At 40.8% G+C, this 15,934-nt stretch overlaps 1 protein-coding gene and 1 long non-coding RNA gene across 8 annotated transcripts in view; one reads left to right on the forward strand and one right to left on the reverse strand.

Annotated features, from left to right (window-relative positions):
- The window catches only part of MGST2 (microsomal glutathione S-transferase 2), a 105,472-nt gene that overhangs the window by 72,306 nt on the left and 17,232 nt on the right, over positions 1 to 15,934 (forward strand). For all 7 annotated transcript variants that reach the window (XM_072621089.1, XM_072621095.1, XM_072621092.1 and 4 more), the window contains one exon: positions 9,910 to 10,009. In XM_072621089.1, coding sequence (XP_072477190.1) covers positions 9,910 to 10,009 — 100 coding nt within the window. The remainder of the gene's footprint in view (positions 1 to 9,909; positions 10,010 to 15,934) is intronic.
- LOC140511862 (uncharacterized) lies at positions 13,221 to 15,498 on the reverse strand. The gene is made up of 4 exons (XR_011969689.1): positions 15,140 to 15,498; positions 14,853 to 14,974; positions 14,415 to 14,548; positions 13,221 to 13,740 (listed from the first exon to the last, which is right to left on the reverse strand). It is a non-coding gene; the product is annotated as an uncharacterized lncRNA (long non-coding RNA).

A 15,934-nucleotide genomic window follows, 5' to 3' on the forward strand; every position in this document is an offset into this window, starting at 1 on the left:
TTTTCAGTTTCCAACATTCACTGAGTTCCAAATTTTCTCCCATCTCTCCCCTCCCTCACCCCAAAACACCCTGCATTCTGATTACCCCTTCCCCCAATTTGCCCTCCCTTCTATCTTGCTCCTCCCTTCCCTTATCCCCATCTTCTCTCTTTTCTTGTAGGGCAAGATATATTTCCATACCCTATTAACTGTATTTCTTATTTCACAGTTGCATGCAAAAACAGTTCTGAACATTCGTTCCTAAAACATTGAGTTCCAATGTCTCTCCCTTCTTTCGTCCCTACCTATCCCCACTGAGAAGGTAAACAATTCAATATAGGCTATACATGTGTAGTTTTGCAAAAGACTTCCATAACAGTCATGTTGTATAAGATTAACAATATATCCCCTTCTCCCTTACTTTCCTATAGTGTAAGATAGATTTTCATACCAAATTGAGTGTGCATGTTATTCCCTCCTTAAGCCAAATGTGATGAGAGTAAGCTTCACTTTTTCCCTCTCACCTCCTCCCTTTTCCCCTCCATTGGAAAAACATTTTCTTGCCTCTTTTATGAGAGATAATTTGCTCCATTCCATTTCTCCCTTTCTCTTCCCAATATATTCCTCTCACCCCTTAATTTTATTTTTTTAGATATCATCCCTTCCTATTCAACTCACCCTGTTCCCTCTGTCTATATGTGTGTGTGTGCGTGTGTGCGCACACATGTGTAATCCCTCCAACTATCCAAATGCTGAGAAAAGTTTCAAGAGTTACAAATATTATCTTTCCATGTAGGAATGCAACAGTTCAACTTTAGTAAGTCCCTTATGACTTCTCTTTCCTATTTACCTTTTCATGCTTCTCTTGATTCTTGTGTTTGAAAGTCAAATTTTCTGTTCAGCTCTGGTCTTTTCATCAATAATGCTTGAAAGTCCTCTATTTCATTGAATGACCATTTTTTCCCCTGAAGTTTTGCTGGTTAGGTGACTCTTGGTTTTAATCCTGGTTCCTTTGATTTTTGGAATATTGTATTCCAACTCTTTCAATCCCTTAATGTAGAAGCTGCTAGATCTTGTGTCATCCTGATTGTATTTCCACAATACTCAAATTGTTTCTTTTTAGCTGCTTGCAGTATTTTTTTCTTCACCTGAGAACTCTGAAATTTGGCTACAATATTCCTAGGAGTTTATCTTTTTGGACCTCTTTCAGGAAGAGACTGGTGGATTCTTTCAATATTTATTTTACCCTCTGGTTCCAGAATATCAGGGCACTTTTCCTTGACAATTTCATAAAAGATGATGTCTAGGCTCTTTTTTGATCATGGCTTTCAGGTGGTCCCATAATGTTTAAATTGTGTCCCTTGGGTCTATTTTCCAATGAGATTTCTAATTATCTTCTATTTTTTCATCTTTTTGGTTTTGTTTTGTAATTTCTTGGTTTCTCATAAAGTCATTAGCTTCCATTTGCTCCATTCTAATTTTTAAAGAACTATTTTCTTCAGTGAGCTTTTGAACCTCCTTTTTCATTTGGCTAATTTTTAAAGCATTCTTCTCCTCATTGGCTTTTTGGACATATTTTGCAAATTGAGTTAGCCTATTTTTAAAGGTGCTATTTTCTTCAGCATTTTTTTGGTTATCCCTTAACAAGCTGTTGACTTGCTCTTCATGATTCTCTTGCATCACTTTCATTTCTCTTCCCAATTTTTCCTCCACCTCTTTTACTCGATTTTCAAAATCCTTTTTGAGCTCTTCCATAGCCTGAGACAATTGCACATTTATTTTGCAGGTTTTGGATGCAGAAGCCTTGACTTTTATGTCTTCCTCTGATGGTATTCATTGTTCTTTCTCATACTTTTTCAGAGCAGGAGGGCATCAAGACCCTCAGAACCCAGTGCTTCATTTTGTTGTTGTTGTTGTATTTGTCCTTTGTTCTTGAAGAGGACTATGACATCAAGATGATGGCATGACTTGCAGTTGACTTTGGTTTGAGTAAGGAAGGGATGTGCAAGGTCAGCAGCCTCACTTCCTCCTTCAGAGCCATCTGGGTCCAGTGGTCTGATATTCATCAGGATAGCTAGAGATGGCCCAACTAAAAATCAGTTTTGCTGGAGCTTTGTGGATCTATATCAGGTCACTGAACAGTCAGGAGGGCCTGGGAGAGGGACTATGTGTGTGCTGGATAGAAGACTGGAAGTGCTGAGTTGAATTCCTGCTCTGCTATTTACTTCCTATGAAGGGAAAATCCCTTTTCCTTCATGGACCTCAGTTTCTTAATATGTAAAATGAGGAGGCAGAACTAGATGAGGTTGAAAATCCCATAGACTCACAGTTTTAGAGCTAGAAAGGGCATTTGATGTCATTTGAAACCAATTCCTGCACTCTGTAGATGAGGAGATTGAGTCTCCTACAGGTTAACCTGTGTCCAGGGTCACACCTCAGTCTTCTAGACTCAAAGTCCAGTGCCCTAACTGTTCAGGGAGTTGGGAGAGTGTGGTTCAGGTGTGAAAGAATTCACTTAGACTGTTAGAGACGCACTTGACACACAAAAAGGTATCAAGGAAAATTTATTAAAATAGAGTTTCAGAGGAGAGAGGGCCTTCTACGTTCATTCTCTTGAATGAACAAGTAGTTTCCAGTAAGGCTACAGGAAAACCACAATATGTTCAGAATAATGGAAGTTTCTTATAGTATTCTGAATTTTGGACTTTCCCTCAAACAGCTCATCAAGTTTGCACACAAGTTTCTGACCTTTACCTGACCGTGCTAGGTCACAACTTTGTGGAAACAGAACTTCCTTGTTTCCCACAGACCTTCTCTTTTAGCCAATGGGAACTTTTTATTTTAGGTGAAAAAGTATCACTGGCCTCCTTAGCAAGAAAGTTAAGTGAGACCCCCATATTTGGGGGAGTTATGCTTATATAGAGGCTTCAAAATGGTGACATGGTTTTAGAGGTTTTTATGGAGGTTAAAGATTAAAGATAGGACAGGATGAGGGAGACAAAGGGAATTCTTTATGGTTTAAGGATTTAAGGATAGGGCAGGAGAATACAGTTTAAAACTTAAAGGACCTGGGGAATACAGGATAAGAGAGACAAAAGCAATTCTTTTGGTACTGGTTCAAGATAAGGGGGAAAGGACTTTAGGGCACCTTCAAATTTCAGAATAAGCTACAGGGCTTGACAAAGTATTGTAAAAGCAACCCTTAATATTATTTTTAACCCTTAGGGCACGGTTTGTATCCACATCATTTCCCCACCCAACCACTAGACAGGAGAAATCTTTCAGAAAAAAACCTTTCACAAACCTTTCGGAAGGTCTTTATCTTCTCTGATCACCCTTCAGGCTGGTCATATCCTAGTCTTATCTCCTATCTCTTGTCCCGCTTGCTTCAACTGCCTCAAGTGTTCTTTTCTTCCTCATCATAACTATTACTTCACATTCTCTCTTCCAGTTCTAAATCCATTGATTATATGATTTATGGGAGCAAGAAGTATTCAGATAGGGGTTGAAGGAAAGTAGACAGGGAAAGAGAGAGGCAGGAAGGCAAAAAAGAGAGCAGAACATCTGTTTACCTGGAATTTGGAACCTGAATCAGCTCATGTTGGGACAAAAACCAGCCTCTTACAGAGAGTGAGGCTGCATGATGGCTTTCTCCTGTGTTTATGAGGGCTCAGCCAGATATTTCTTTGGACCAGAAGTGCTTTAAATGAGCTGAGAAGAGAGAGTTGTAAAGGTCCTGAAACTTCCAACTGGAACAATCTATAGAGAATAACTTGAGGGACAGAAGAAGACAAAGGGAAGGAGGACAGGAGGATATTTGAATGGAGTGGATTTGAAATCAATTATATGGTTTTATCAAGTCGTTTAATCCATTAGCCAACAACCAAACTTTTATTAAGAGTCTTCTATCTACCAAGCATTGAGCTTAGTTCTGGAAATTCAGAGAAAATAGTGAAATAGCTTCTTCCCTTAAGAAGCATATAATCTAGGTGGGGGTGGGAGATGGACAACTTATGCACATATAGGTAGAATCACAAAAAATATAAGGTAATTTTTAGGGAATCAGGAAAGCCTTTGTTTAGGAGATGGTTTTTGAACTGTTTTGAAGGAAAGCAGGAATTCCAAGAGGCAGAGGCAAGGAAGGGGTGAACAAGAGGCTTGAGTTAACCAATGTAATGGCATGGAGATGAGAGCTAGAATCATGTTGGAGGAACAGTTAGAAGGTCAATTCGACTGAATCATAAAGGGTAGTAAAATGTACAAGGATGGACAGGTGATTTGGGGATCAAATTGTGAAGGGCTTTAATCACTGAAATAATAGAGGACCCATGGAATGTGTTTTTTTAGGGGCATGACATAGTCAGACTTGGGATTTGAATAAAGTCACTTTGGCAGCTGAGAGTAGGATCAGAGGGAGTGGGGAGAGACAGGAGGAGAGAGAACAATTAAGAGTCTATTCAGATAGCCCAGGTGAGAGGTAATGAGAGCCTGAACAGGAGTGGTGGCTTTTGGAGAAGACAGATAGGGATAGATGCAAGGGACGTTATGCAAGTTAAAGTGAAAAGATTTTGCAAATGAATATGTGCGAGAGGATGGGAGAGAGTGAGCAGTTGTAGATGAAGATGAAGTTACAAACCTGAGGAAGTAGAAGGATACTGGTCCCCTCAGTGGAAATAGAGAAATATATAAAGGGCTGGTGAGAGACAAATCAGCTCTGTTTAGGACATGTGGAGTTTGAGATACCTACAGGATCTTCATTTAGAAATGTCCAGGGGGTTCAGGACTAGAGTTCAGGAGAAAGCCTAAGGCTGGGTATATAGAACTGAAAGTCATCTGCTTGGAAATGATAATTAAATGCATGAGAATAATGAAGTCACCAAGAGAGGATGGGGAGTGAAGAGGGGCCAGGACTGAACCTTGGGGTACACACATAGTTAGTGATTGTGGTGTGAATGATAATCAAGCAAAGGCAACTGAGAAGGAGCAATCAGATAGATAGTAACAGAACCAAAGAAAGTGAGTGGCACATATACCTAGACAGGTAGAGTATCTGGGAGGAAAGGTTGGTAGGGAGGCTACAGAGAGGTCAAGAAGAATGGAAATTGAAAAAAGGCCATTAGATTTGGTATCTAAGAGATCATCGGCAATTTGAGAGAAAAGAATTTCAGTTGAATAATGAGGTCAAGAGCCAGATTATAGAGGGTTTAGAAACCAATGAGAGGAGAGGAAGTGGTGATATCTCATGTAAATGACTTTTTTTAAAAGGGAATTCTACTCAAGGATGGGAGAAGAGATATAGGACAAGAGCCAGAATGGTAGAGAATTCAGGAGGAGGTCACACGTGTATGACTCTTTAAGATTCGCAAAGTGCAATGTATAAATTATAAATAGAAACATGTAGAGTAGCAGATGAGTTCATTAAGGGATGCTCCTGATAACACCAAAGGAATTCTAACAATACATGTGTTTAGCTTTACCTGGCTACCCAGATTAGTATATTTGAAGGTGGCTGGGCTCTGTATATCCTGGATAGGTGTATTTGCAATGGCTCAGGTTTCTTCTGTCTAGCTCAGTTTTAGCTAGATAGACTCTTTTCCTGGTCTATATAAAATTGATCTAAAATGTTTTGGGCGGGGCTAGTTGCTTGGGAGAATCGGGTTGTTTCCAGTTTTCAGAACCAAAACCAATGTTGAGATTCAGGTTTGTGGTAAGGTGGTCAGGGTAGATACATCCTGAATACCTTTTTTCCTCTAAATTGTATTATACACTATTAGTAGACCAAAATTTCATATATCAGACTTTCCCCACAACATGTTGGTTAGTTTTGCTGAGTTTTTTTCTTCCACTTTAAAAAAATATTATAAGAGATGACTCTTTCATAGAGGATCAGTTAATTGGAGAGTCAGCAAGCATTTATTAAGTGCTTACTCTGTTCCATCCTTGTGCTAAGTTCTGGGATACAAAGAAAGGGAAAAACATGGCCCCTGTCCTCAAGGAACTCACATGCTAATGGGGAAGAAAATATGCAAATAATTAGGTAAAGAGAAGCTATATACTTGTATTCTGTAAATGGAATTCAGTCTCAGAGAAGGTATTCACAAACAGGAAGACTGCTTCCTGCTTAAAGTAAGATTTGAGCTGAGTCTTGGAAGGGAGCCAGGGAAATCCAGAGGCAAAGGTGAGGAGGGAGAACATTCTAGACACAGGAGACTGTGCAAGTGCAAGTGGAGTCAGGAAAGGGAATGTTCTGGATGAGGAGCAGGAAGTAGTCCAGTATAGCTTTACTGCAGAGTATAAGGAGGGGAGAAAGTAGAAGACTGGAAAAAATGTAAAGGGATCAGACCCCTGGACCATATTGTGAAAAGTTTTAAATGCTGAACAAAGGATTTTAGACTTGATCCTGGAGGTAATAGAGACCCCCTGAAATTTATTGAGTAGGAGGTGACATGGTTAGGAAAATCACTTTGGCAATTGAGTAAAGGATGAATTAGAATAGGGAAAGATTTGAGGTAAAAAGAATAGTTGAAAGAGCATCAAAATGTTATATTGAACTACCTTATCATGAAGGAAGGAGTAGAGAGACAAAGGCTGGGAACTGGGCACTGAATTAATTGAGAAAGGAAGAAGAATACTTTGGGGATCGGTATATAATGGGCACTAGGATCTGAATTCAGTGATAAATTTAGATATTGTGAGCCTTAAAAGAGGAGAGGTTACTGAGGGATGGTGGTGGAAAGAGAATCTGGATGTGGCAATGGAAAGGAAGCAAGACGCAGACTCCTCTCACCACTATGGACTGGGGGAAGGGGTTCTGAGTGAGTAGTGGAAAAGAAAGAAGTATCATAACATGACTTAGTGAGCTGCAGAAGGTGGAAAGAGTAAAAAAGGACAGGAAAGTAAATAAAGGAAAAGTAAATAAAGGAAAGGAAAAGAAAGTAAAGTAAGGAAGGAAAGGAGTAAGTAAGAAAGGAAAACGTTTAATAAGAAAGGAAGTGTGTTTGTTATGGAGAAGGCAATCCAGAGAGCATAGTGGAAGGGGAGAGGGGATCTGGAGTAGAATACTGGGGGACAGAGTTGAGGAGGATGGGGATAAAGGAGCAGGCAGTTGGAGATGTGTTTGCATACTGGCAGCAGAGGGGTTTGGGGAGAGTAAGAGGGATGGGAATGCACTAAGCAATGCAGAAAGAATCAAGGCAAAATATCCATGGTTAGACAGAGGGATGCAGGGAATTTGAATGTTCAAGGTCCTCCCTGGAGCTCCAAACTCCCAGAAGATGCTGATGTTTGTTCTGGGGGACCTTGGGAAGGCCATTTCACAGGATTTAGAATATAGAAGTGGACTGGTTTACAGCCTGGGGAAATTTGCTCAGAAGGCTAGAGGTGGCAGTGGGAGGTGGGCTGTCTGAAGAAATGAGGGAAGGGTGGCTAGGGAAGGTCCTGGGGTGCAGACAGAGGCCTGGGGGAAGGTGGCTGGGATCCAGGCTGGCAGTGGGAGATGTGGGTGATGAAAAAACAGAAGATGTGAATACAAATTAGAAAGAAATAAACTGAGTGTGGCCAACTGAGTGCCAAGCTCTGTCTCTGTCCCTTGAAATCCAGCATTAGACTGGTAAAGCATGCTTATCAGATATGGGGATGCCACAAGGCTGAGAGAGATAGTTAATATATCGGACGATAGAATCAAAATACAGAGGCGTTCTCAGTAGGCAGAAAGGATGGTCTGGAACAAGCAAGGTAAAAGCAGTGGGGATAAAGTGCAAAATCCTGCTCTTGACTAAAGAATCAACAAAATGAACACTCAAACTAGTACACAAGTATAGGAAGGAGGAATGGTTTAACAGCAATTCAGAGGGGAGACCTGGGGATTCTAGTTGATTGTAAGCTAAATATGAACACGGTGTGGCTGCAAAAGAGTTAATATAAACTTAGCTGACATGAATGGCAATACAACGGACAGAACACGGGAGGTGAAGGTTCCATTGTATTCTGCACTAGTCATACCATGTGTGTAGTTCTGGGTACCATTTTTCATTACATATTGGTGATCAGACTGGTGAATGCTCTAGAAAACATGTCATATGGAGTTATTTACCTTGGAGAAGAGGGAGGCAGGGGAATGGGGACTCCTGAATGAAGACAAATTTCAGGTCAAAATAAGAAAAAACTTTCTAACCATTAGAGTGATCTAAACAATGTCATGAGTCATCTTGTGTGATAGTGAGTTCCCCATCTTTGGAAGTATTTAAGCAGAAGCTGGAAGACCATTAGTGATACTGTTGAGAAGATTTTAACATAGCATGACCTTTAAGTTGGACCAGATGACCTTTCAATTCTATGATTCCACAATCTGATAAGTCCAACAAATTATGCCTACCCCTACCGTATTTTCTACAGTTCTCTCTTGTTTTTACTACCATCATTTTGGGGGGAGAAATGGGGGAGAGGTGTTTGTGTGTTTGTTTATGTATGTATGTGTGAGAGTGTGTATGAGGTGAAGTTGAATGGGATTGTAATGGTTCCAGACATGAGATTTCATCAGTGGGGAATGTAGTGTGAAAATATCCTTCATTGATACAAGTCAACCACTTGTTTGGAAAATCAACAAATTATCTGGAAAATGGAGAGGTGAAATGTTTTGCTCAGGGTCGCAAAGCCATTATGTGTTAGAGGTGTGACTTGAACCCTCCCCATAGGTGTGTATCAAACATGGGCCAGGTGAACTAATGCAGAAGACGCATGATCTACGTACACTTAGAGGTCTTCATGATTCAATGGTGTATTCTCTACCCATGGTGCCACAATGTTTCTCTACTGTCATCCCAAGATGACATTTATTATGAGCCATGGCCTAAGGAAAGGCAATCCTTCTACAAAGTCTTTCTTGTCTATGCACTAACTTGGTAGTTCTGAACCTTTTGCTCAAATGCTAGATTATTGTTCTAAGATAAATTCCAGCACTGTTCCCATTTTACAAAAGCAGAAATGATGTTTTACTAAGAGTCACCTGCTCAAAGTCTCTCAGGAAGCTAGATGCTCTGGCAGGGACAGGGCCCAGAATGGTCCATCCCTAAATACCATCTCTAAAAAATTCCCCTGTTACAGCCACCAACCAAATCCATAGATGCCTGGCCTCTTCCGGCTCTGAAAGTGCCATCCCTGGCTTCACAGGCTACAGGGGAAATGATCTGCCTTCTGCACCACACACTTCAAAAAATCCCTCTCCTCCCTCTCAAAGTCTTCATTAGAAACCACTGCCAGTTTAAATGAGAAGAAACCAATCCTAGCCAGTTACACACTTTAGAACATTTTAAGTACTGCACAACAGCTTGTTTGGAGCAGAGGGGGATTAAGGGAAAGGAGGTTGCCTGCTGGGCTACTCCTTACTAAATCCACTTCAATATTTACAAGCTTCTTGTCAGAGAGATTACCATATCCTGCTACAGAAGGAAATATATCACTACTAATTCTGTAACACAGAGATTAAAGCTGCAAACGTGGTGTAACAAAGACAAATGATTTCAAAAGAACTAGTGAGTGGGAGAAGGAATTCAAGTAACTGAGGAAAAGAAACTGGGTTGAACACAGGATGTGAGGAATAGGAAGGCAAAGGATTAAAAATTCACATTTCTACAATGCTTTAAGGGTTTCCAAGAGCTTTACTTCCCACTCTTCCCTCCCACCCCCAAAATAAAAAGCCCCATCCATCCCGGGGATGTAGGTAATATGAGTTTTGGCATCTTCATTTTACAGATGGCAAAAGGGAGATTCAGGGAGGTTAAAGGCACTCGGATGTGGTCACACGGTTCTGAACTATTGGAGTGAGAATTCCGATCCAGATTGGAATGTTATGCTCTGGAATATTCAAATAATGTTTGTTGTAATTGTTTGCTCTTTCACCTCTTGCAGTTTTTTTCGTTTTTTCTCTTGCAGTTTTCTTCGTTTGGCAGGTGGGAAAAGCAAGGAAGAAATACAAGATCTCACCCCCGGCCGTTACCGGGTCGCCAGCCTTTGAGAGGGTGTTTCGTGCCCAGTAAGTTCAGGATAGAATAATCACTGAAATAGCAGGCGGGCTGGGAACGAAAGTTTATATATATCTATTCCGGGCATCTTTTATCTCAAGCAGTTCTAATATCGTCACTGTACAGTTTCAGCATATGCATTCAGATACACGGCTGGAGCCTGTGAGTTCCTTTAGCCCACTATCAGAAGCTTTTCCAGGTGTCACCATGGACAAGTCATTTCTCCTGTCAAAGCTTCAGTCTTCTCCTTTTGTAAGATAAGAAAGTTGGGTTAAATGAGCTTTGGATCTAGGATCATTTGATTGTGAGAAAGGAATTTCATTGTTCTGCTTCCACAGCAAATAGTAAAGAGATCAGCCCCCTCCCCATGTGGGAGCTGTCCCACTGCTATCTGCTTAACGACCAACCATCCAGTGAGGATGTTGGGACTACGTAGTTTAGCTTTGGACTCTGAGCCGAGGAGGGATCGAGGGCTTTAGCAAAAGGACATTTAAGGCAAGAGCCACCAGAATCAAGGTGCGCTTGCTTAGTGAGCCTTATTAATATTAACTGACACGTCTCGCATATAATTATCTCTCCATTTTCTGAACACGGATCCCATGATCGGGGAGGGGAAACATGCATGTAATGAGGAGTCTGGAGCAATCCTGACGCGTCTGGAGCAATCCTGACGCTGAGGGGAAGTCTGACCACTCTGACAGGCCGGTTCTTGCTTCTGTACTGTGTGTATATTCTTTGGCAGCAACACCCACGTCCCAGGGCGTGTAAAATAAATCATCTTCCTCTGCCCACTCTGTTTTTGAGTTCCTTTCATGAGAATGGCATGTTCTCACATGATCATGACCTGTAATGTCCTGAAAATTATAGAAATGAGAGTGGAATGAGCAGCCCCCTCCCCTCAACTCAGGGGGCATTCAGATGGGACAAAGCCCTCCCTAGAGCCCAGCACCATCCCCAGGGGCCATTTGCTGCCCCTATATGCTCTGTCCAATTGGAATACAGGGGTCACCTGGATATGTGGAGAAGGGTACGGCCTTTTGATGGAGGCCTGCTATTATGGGTCTGTTCGGTATGTCTGAGGGACAACCAATGAAAAACTCACTTCCAACTCCTGTCAGGAGAAGAGGTACAAGGGTTCACTGCTCCCTATATTTCCTTCTTTCTGCCTCCAGGAGGCCTTCTCCTTCCCTCCCTGCTTCCTGAACCAAAGTGGCTCAGCACTGGATTTTCCACTGATCCCTGAAACAGTCTTTTCCTCATATTAGCTGACATTGATATGGGCTTTTAAGATTTGCAAAACACTTTGCATAATATCTCGTTGGAGCCTCACAATGACCACGATTAGCTGCTTGTGCGGTGGGTGATAATAGCAATGATTGTCATGATCATAATTGGGTAGGATATTGTAATAACAGACAGTATTGGAATTAATATTATTATTAATGATGGTATGCCACAGGGCCAGAGAGATGGACTCAGAAAGACTGAGGCTCAGTTGAATGTCTCAGTGTCCCAGACAACTAATTCTCTTTTTTAAAAAGCGAATTTATTTGTTTTCAGTTTTCTACAATCACTTCCATATATCTTAGATTTTTTCTCCTCCCTCCCCCTCTTTCCTCCTTCCCCTCTCCCTCCCCCTTCTCTCCTGAGACAGCGTGAAATCTTATATAGGTTCTACACATACGTTCTTATTAAATACATTTTCACCTTAGTCATGTTGCATAGAAGAATTAAAATGAATGGATGATACCATGAAAACAAAACAAAACATAACATAACATAAGAGAATCCAATTCCACAGTTCTTCCTCTGGATGTGGAAGGCATTTTGCCTCAAGAATCCATTGGGAATTTTTTAGGTCCCTGCATTGCTGTGAAGGGCTAAGTCTACCAGAAAAATTCCTCAAACACTGGTTGTCAGGCAACTAATTCTCTAAGGCCTTCAGTTGTGGGCATTTTGGGCAGGTTCCCATCTACATTGGAGGGTTTCCTCTCTGAAAACTCTCTACACCAATTGAACTCTAAGTCTGGTGCAAAGAAAAGATAATCGCTCACATCAATATGTAGAACCTTTTAGCCTTTATCTAATTTGATCCTTATAACCACTCTATGAGTCAGAGACATTATTGGATAATAATAATTTTTAAATTAAACCATTAATTTACTTAAATAATAATTATAAAATAATAATTTTATAGAGGCTTAGAGAAGTTACTTGCTAGTTTATCCCTGAGGCTGGATTTGAAAAATTGGTATCTTGTAGATTTGTTCTTGTAGCATCTGGTCCATAACAGATGCTTAATATTGATTAAATAATCATCTTCATAATAATATAATCATAATCTTAAATAATATGGTATGGCTATATAATCTTATCTTTCTCTATTCACTAAGTGACTTGCCAAGGGTCACAAAGCTAGTTAGTTATCTGGGGCAAGATTTGAACCCAAGCCTTTCCAACTCTAAGGCCAGAGTGCTGTCTATTACATGACACCGCATCACTGTATCATATATATATATATTATATAATATATATAATAATAATAATATTAATATATGTATATATATTTGTAGTTGTTGAGTCATGTTTGTCTCTTTGTGACCTAGTTTAGGATTTTGAAATTTTCTTGGCAAAGATACTGGAGGAGTTTGCCATTTTCTTCTCCAGCTCATTTTACAGATAAGGAAATTGATACAGAGTTAAGTGACTTGCCCAGGGTCACACAGCTGGTCAATGTCTGAGGCCAGATTTGAACTCCCAGAGATGGGTCTTCCTGACTCCAAGCCTGGTGCTCTATCCACTTTCCCACCTAGTGACCCCTATCAAGTCTCCAAATTTTTGACTTAAGAAAACTGGGGCTCAGAGAGATTAAGTGACTTACCAATGCTCATGCAGCTACTAAGTGTCAGAGGTAAGGTTTGACCCTAGTTCTCCTGGGCCCCAAAGTCCAACACTCTCTCTGTAATGTGTACCAGGACAACCAGGACTGTATAGAACTGAACAGATAGATCTGTGTTTATTAGATGCATTCAAGGAGTCTTTAGGTGTTTGTGCACTCTCTTCCTTTTGGTTCAACACAGTCTGTTCCTTTGCAAACAGCATAACTGAGCCAATAGGATGATATCTGATATCATCTAGGGAACTTAAAATGCTCTATGAACAAAAGACCACTCAGCCCTAGAAGGCAGAGTAAGCAGAGTAAACTCTGTGTTTGTCATCAAAGCTTAGGATCATAGGACTCAGAGATGGAAGCAAGCTTGGAGATCATGGAGTCCAATCTGTTCATTTTTTAGATGAGGAAACTGAGGCCACAGGTCACACAGGCTATTGAGATTTTCTGCAAAAACGAAAGATTTAGGTGCAATTTGACATCATTTCATTACTAATCTTCCTTTCACAAAGGAAGAAAATTCAGGTGCTATCCAAAGGTGGCAAAGGCCACCACCGCTTTTGTTCCATTGTTGCTTCCATGGCAATAAAATAATGATTTGAGGGGCACATTATGTCAGAGCAATATTCATCACGGCAGTTCAATTCAATTCCAGGGTCACAGAGTTAGAAAAAACTTTCTTAGAGGCTGTCTTGGCATACCCCTCATTGTATAGATGAGGGAAGTCAAGGACCATGAAGATGTTAGATGACTTACCCATGACCTTGCAGTAGTGTCTAATAAAAGTGGAGCTCATGTCCTCTAACTCCAGAGTTGGGCCTCTTTCCATTGCCGCATTCCAGAGGAAATGTTCTGTATAAAGATAGCAAGATCTGTGAGTTCATTGATTCAGGGCCTCCCTTACTCCAAGATGCAGGTCACCATCCACCATCTTGTGTGACCCTTATCTATGTCTTTCTATATGTTCACCATGAAGGGTCCTCTCAGTGTTCTTGTGACCTTCCTTTCTTTCTCCTGCCACCAGGAAGATATCAGTGGGACCTTTGGATTGGCTATTGGTTATCTCTTACTGTAGCCTTGAGCTATGTCCCTTTTCTTTTTTAGTTGATACTTTTCTGTCATGGGACAGTTTCCTTTGGCTCTTCTTTGCGTTTCCATTCAATTATGTGCTGTAGAATAAGTATGCATCTCTCTATTGCCTTCTTGGGGTTAAGAAGGGATGCTAGAATCAACATGAACACTGGATGAAAAGTTTAAAGACCTACTACTAATCTTGCAGGCAAGATGGCTGCCCAAGTGGGAGACAGACTACCTGACTCCCCTGTACTTACTCCAGCAAAAACTTGAAATTTGTATCAAACCAAATTATGATCAATAAACCCAATAAGAAACTATAATGACTTTTTCCACCCCAGAAATGCACAAAACAGTCCAGGAACCTAGAGTCAGTGGGAAATGGGGGAGAAAAAAAGCCCAACTTGGATCACAAAGAGAATCTTTGAATTTCAAATGTAAAAATGATTTACCTACTAACAGTATGTGAAAGGTGCTGATGTCCATGACATAGACAAAGAGCAGCATGTGGAGAAATCCATCGACATTCCATAGTCTCTCAGTATTTTCCTTCTAACTTTTTAGACAAACAGCTCTATGAGCTTAACTAGAAAAAGAGAGATGTTAAGTTGCCTCCACTCCAGCAGAAAAATTGGACACATAATAAGCTGCTTGTACAGTTTTAATCCAGGTTAAACAATTCAATATCCAGTTCTCCTTTGCAAAGACAAAAAACCTTTCTCACTAAGCCTTTTGGATATACTTCATGGTGTCGGGAGAGCATGGCCTTAAGAACTGCCTTCATCATTCCTCCTTCCCCCTTGCCCTGCAAGCCTGGAAGCTTTTCTGTCCAATCTCTGCTATAAATCTTGGTAGAGCTTAGAGGGCCTCATTCAGTTTTCTATACTTACCTCTGGAGCTGGAATGAGAATGCCTGTGGGCTTGGCTTTATAACCAGCATTAGCACAGCACTTTAATGCTCCCAAAGTAGTGAAGGAGTAGATGTCCTTTAGCTCATTTGCACCTCACAACTCTGTGGTAAGAAGCATAGGTATTATTATTTCCATTTTACAGATGAGGAAACTGAGGCTCAGAGAGCCTAAATGACTTGTTGAGGAGCACACAACTGGTAAATGTCAACGCTGGGATGAAAACCCGGGCTTCCCAACTCCAAGTCCAGGGCTTTATCCACTGTTACCTCACTGCCAAGGCTTTCATCTCTTTAGTCTGATGAATAAAGCCAACGTGCTGTATAGTTGAATATTCGATAAATGTCTTTTAGGAAATAAAGATATAAAATATAAGAAAATAAATATATAAATAAAATATTAAAAATATTTTGAAAAAGTTTACTGGGCACACGTCCTAATGAAATGTACCTTTAAAGCCTGTTTTTTGTTGTATAGATATGGGGAAAGAGGAATAAACACTATGTCTGGTGCCCATTTTTCTGTCAATGCTACACATCCTCAAAGGATGGTTTTTCTCTCTTTATGCCCTCATTCATGCTGTTGTTGCTAGGCAGCCGTGAGGGGCTGATCAGAATGTCCATTGCCAGCAGAGGGCACTAGGTGGAGCAGTGGATAGAGTGCTGGAAGTGTTCAGTTATGTTCTCAAGATAATTAGTAGCTGTGGGACCCTGGGCAAGTCACTTAAGGTTGCTGGCCTCAGTTTCTCCACCTGTATGATGGGGATATTAATAACAGCACCTACCTCCCAGGGTTGTTGTGATGATAAAGTGAGATCAAGTTTGTAAAATACTTTGCAAACCTGAAAGCGTTATAGAAATCTTAGCTATTTTAAAAGTGATCATTATTGGTCACCTTATTGAGCCTCATTGTCAGCCATCCTTTCTAGTTATCTTGCTGCTGACAGAGGAGAGGAAAGTGTGGGGGTGGGGCAGTGTCTGGGGATGGAGATAGGAAGCAGAAGCTGAATGAAAGAGTTTGAATGGCTTACCTGTGGGCAGGGGGTTAGCCTTGTTCCTGGCCCC

Source organism: Notamacropus eugenii, chromosome 6 (genome assembly GCF_028372415.1).
Source record: "Notamacropus eugenii isolate mMacEug1 chromosome 6, mMacEug1.pri_v2, whole genome shotgun sequence".
Taxonomy (NCBI): Eukaryota; Metazoa; Chordata; class Mammalia; order Diprotodontia; family Macropodidae; genus Notamacropus; species Notamacropus eugenii.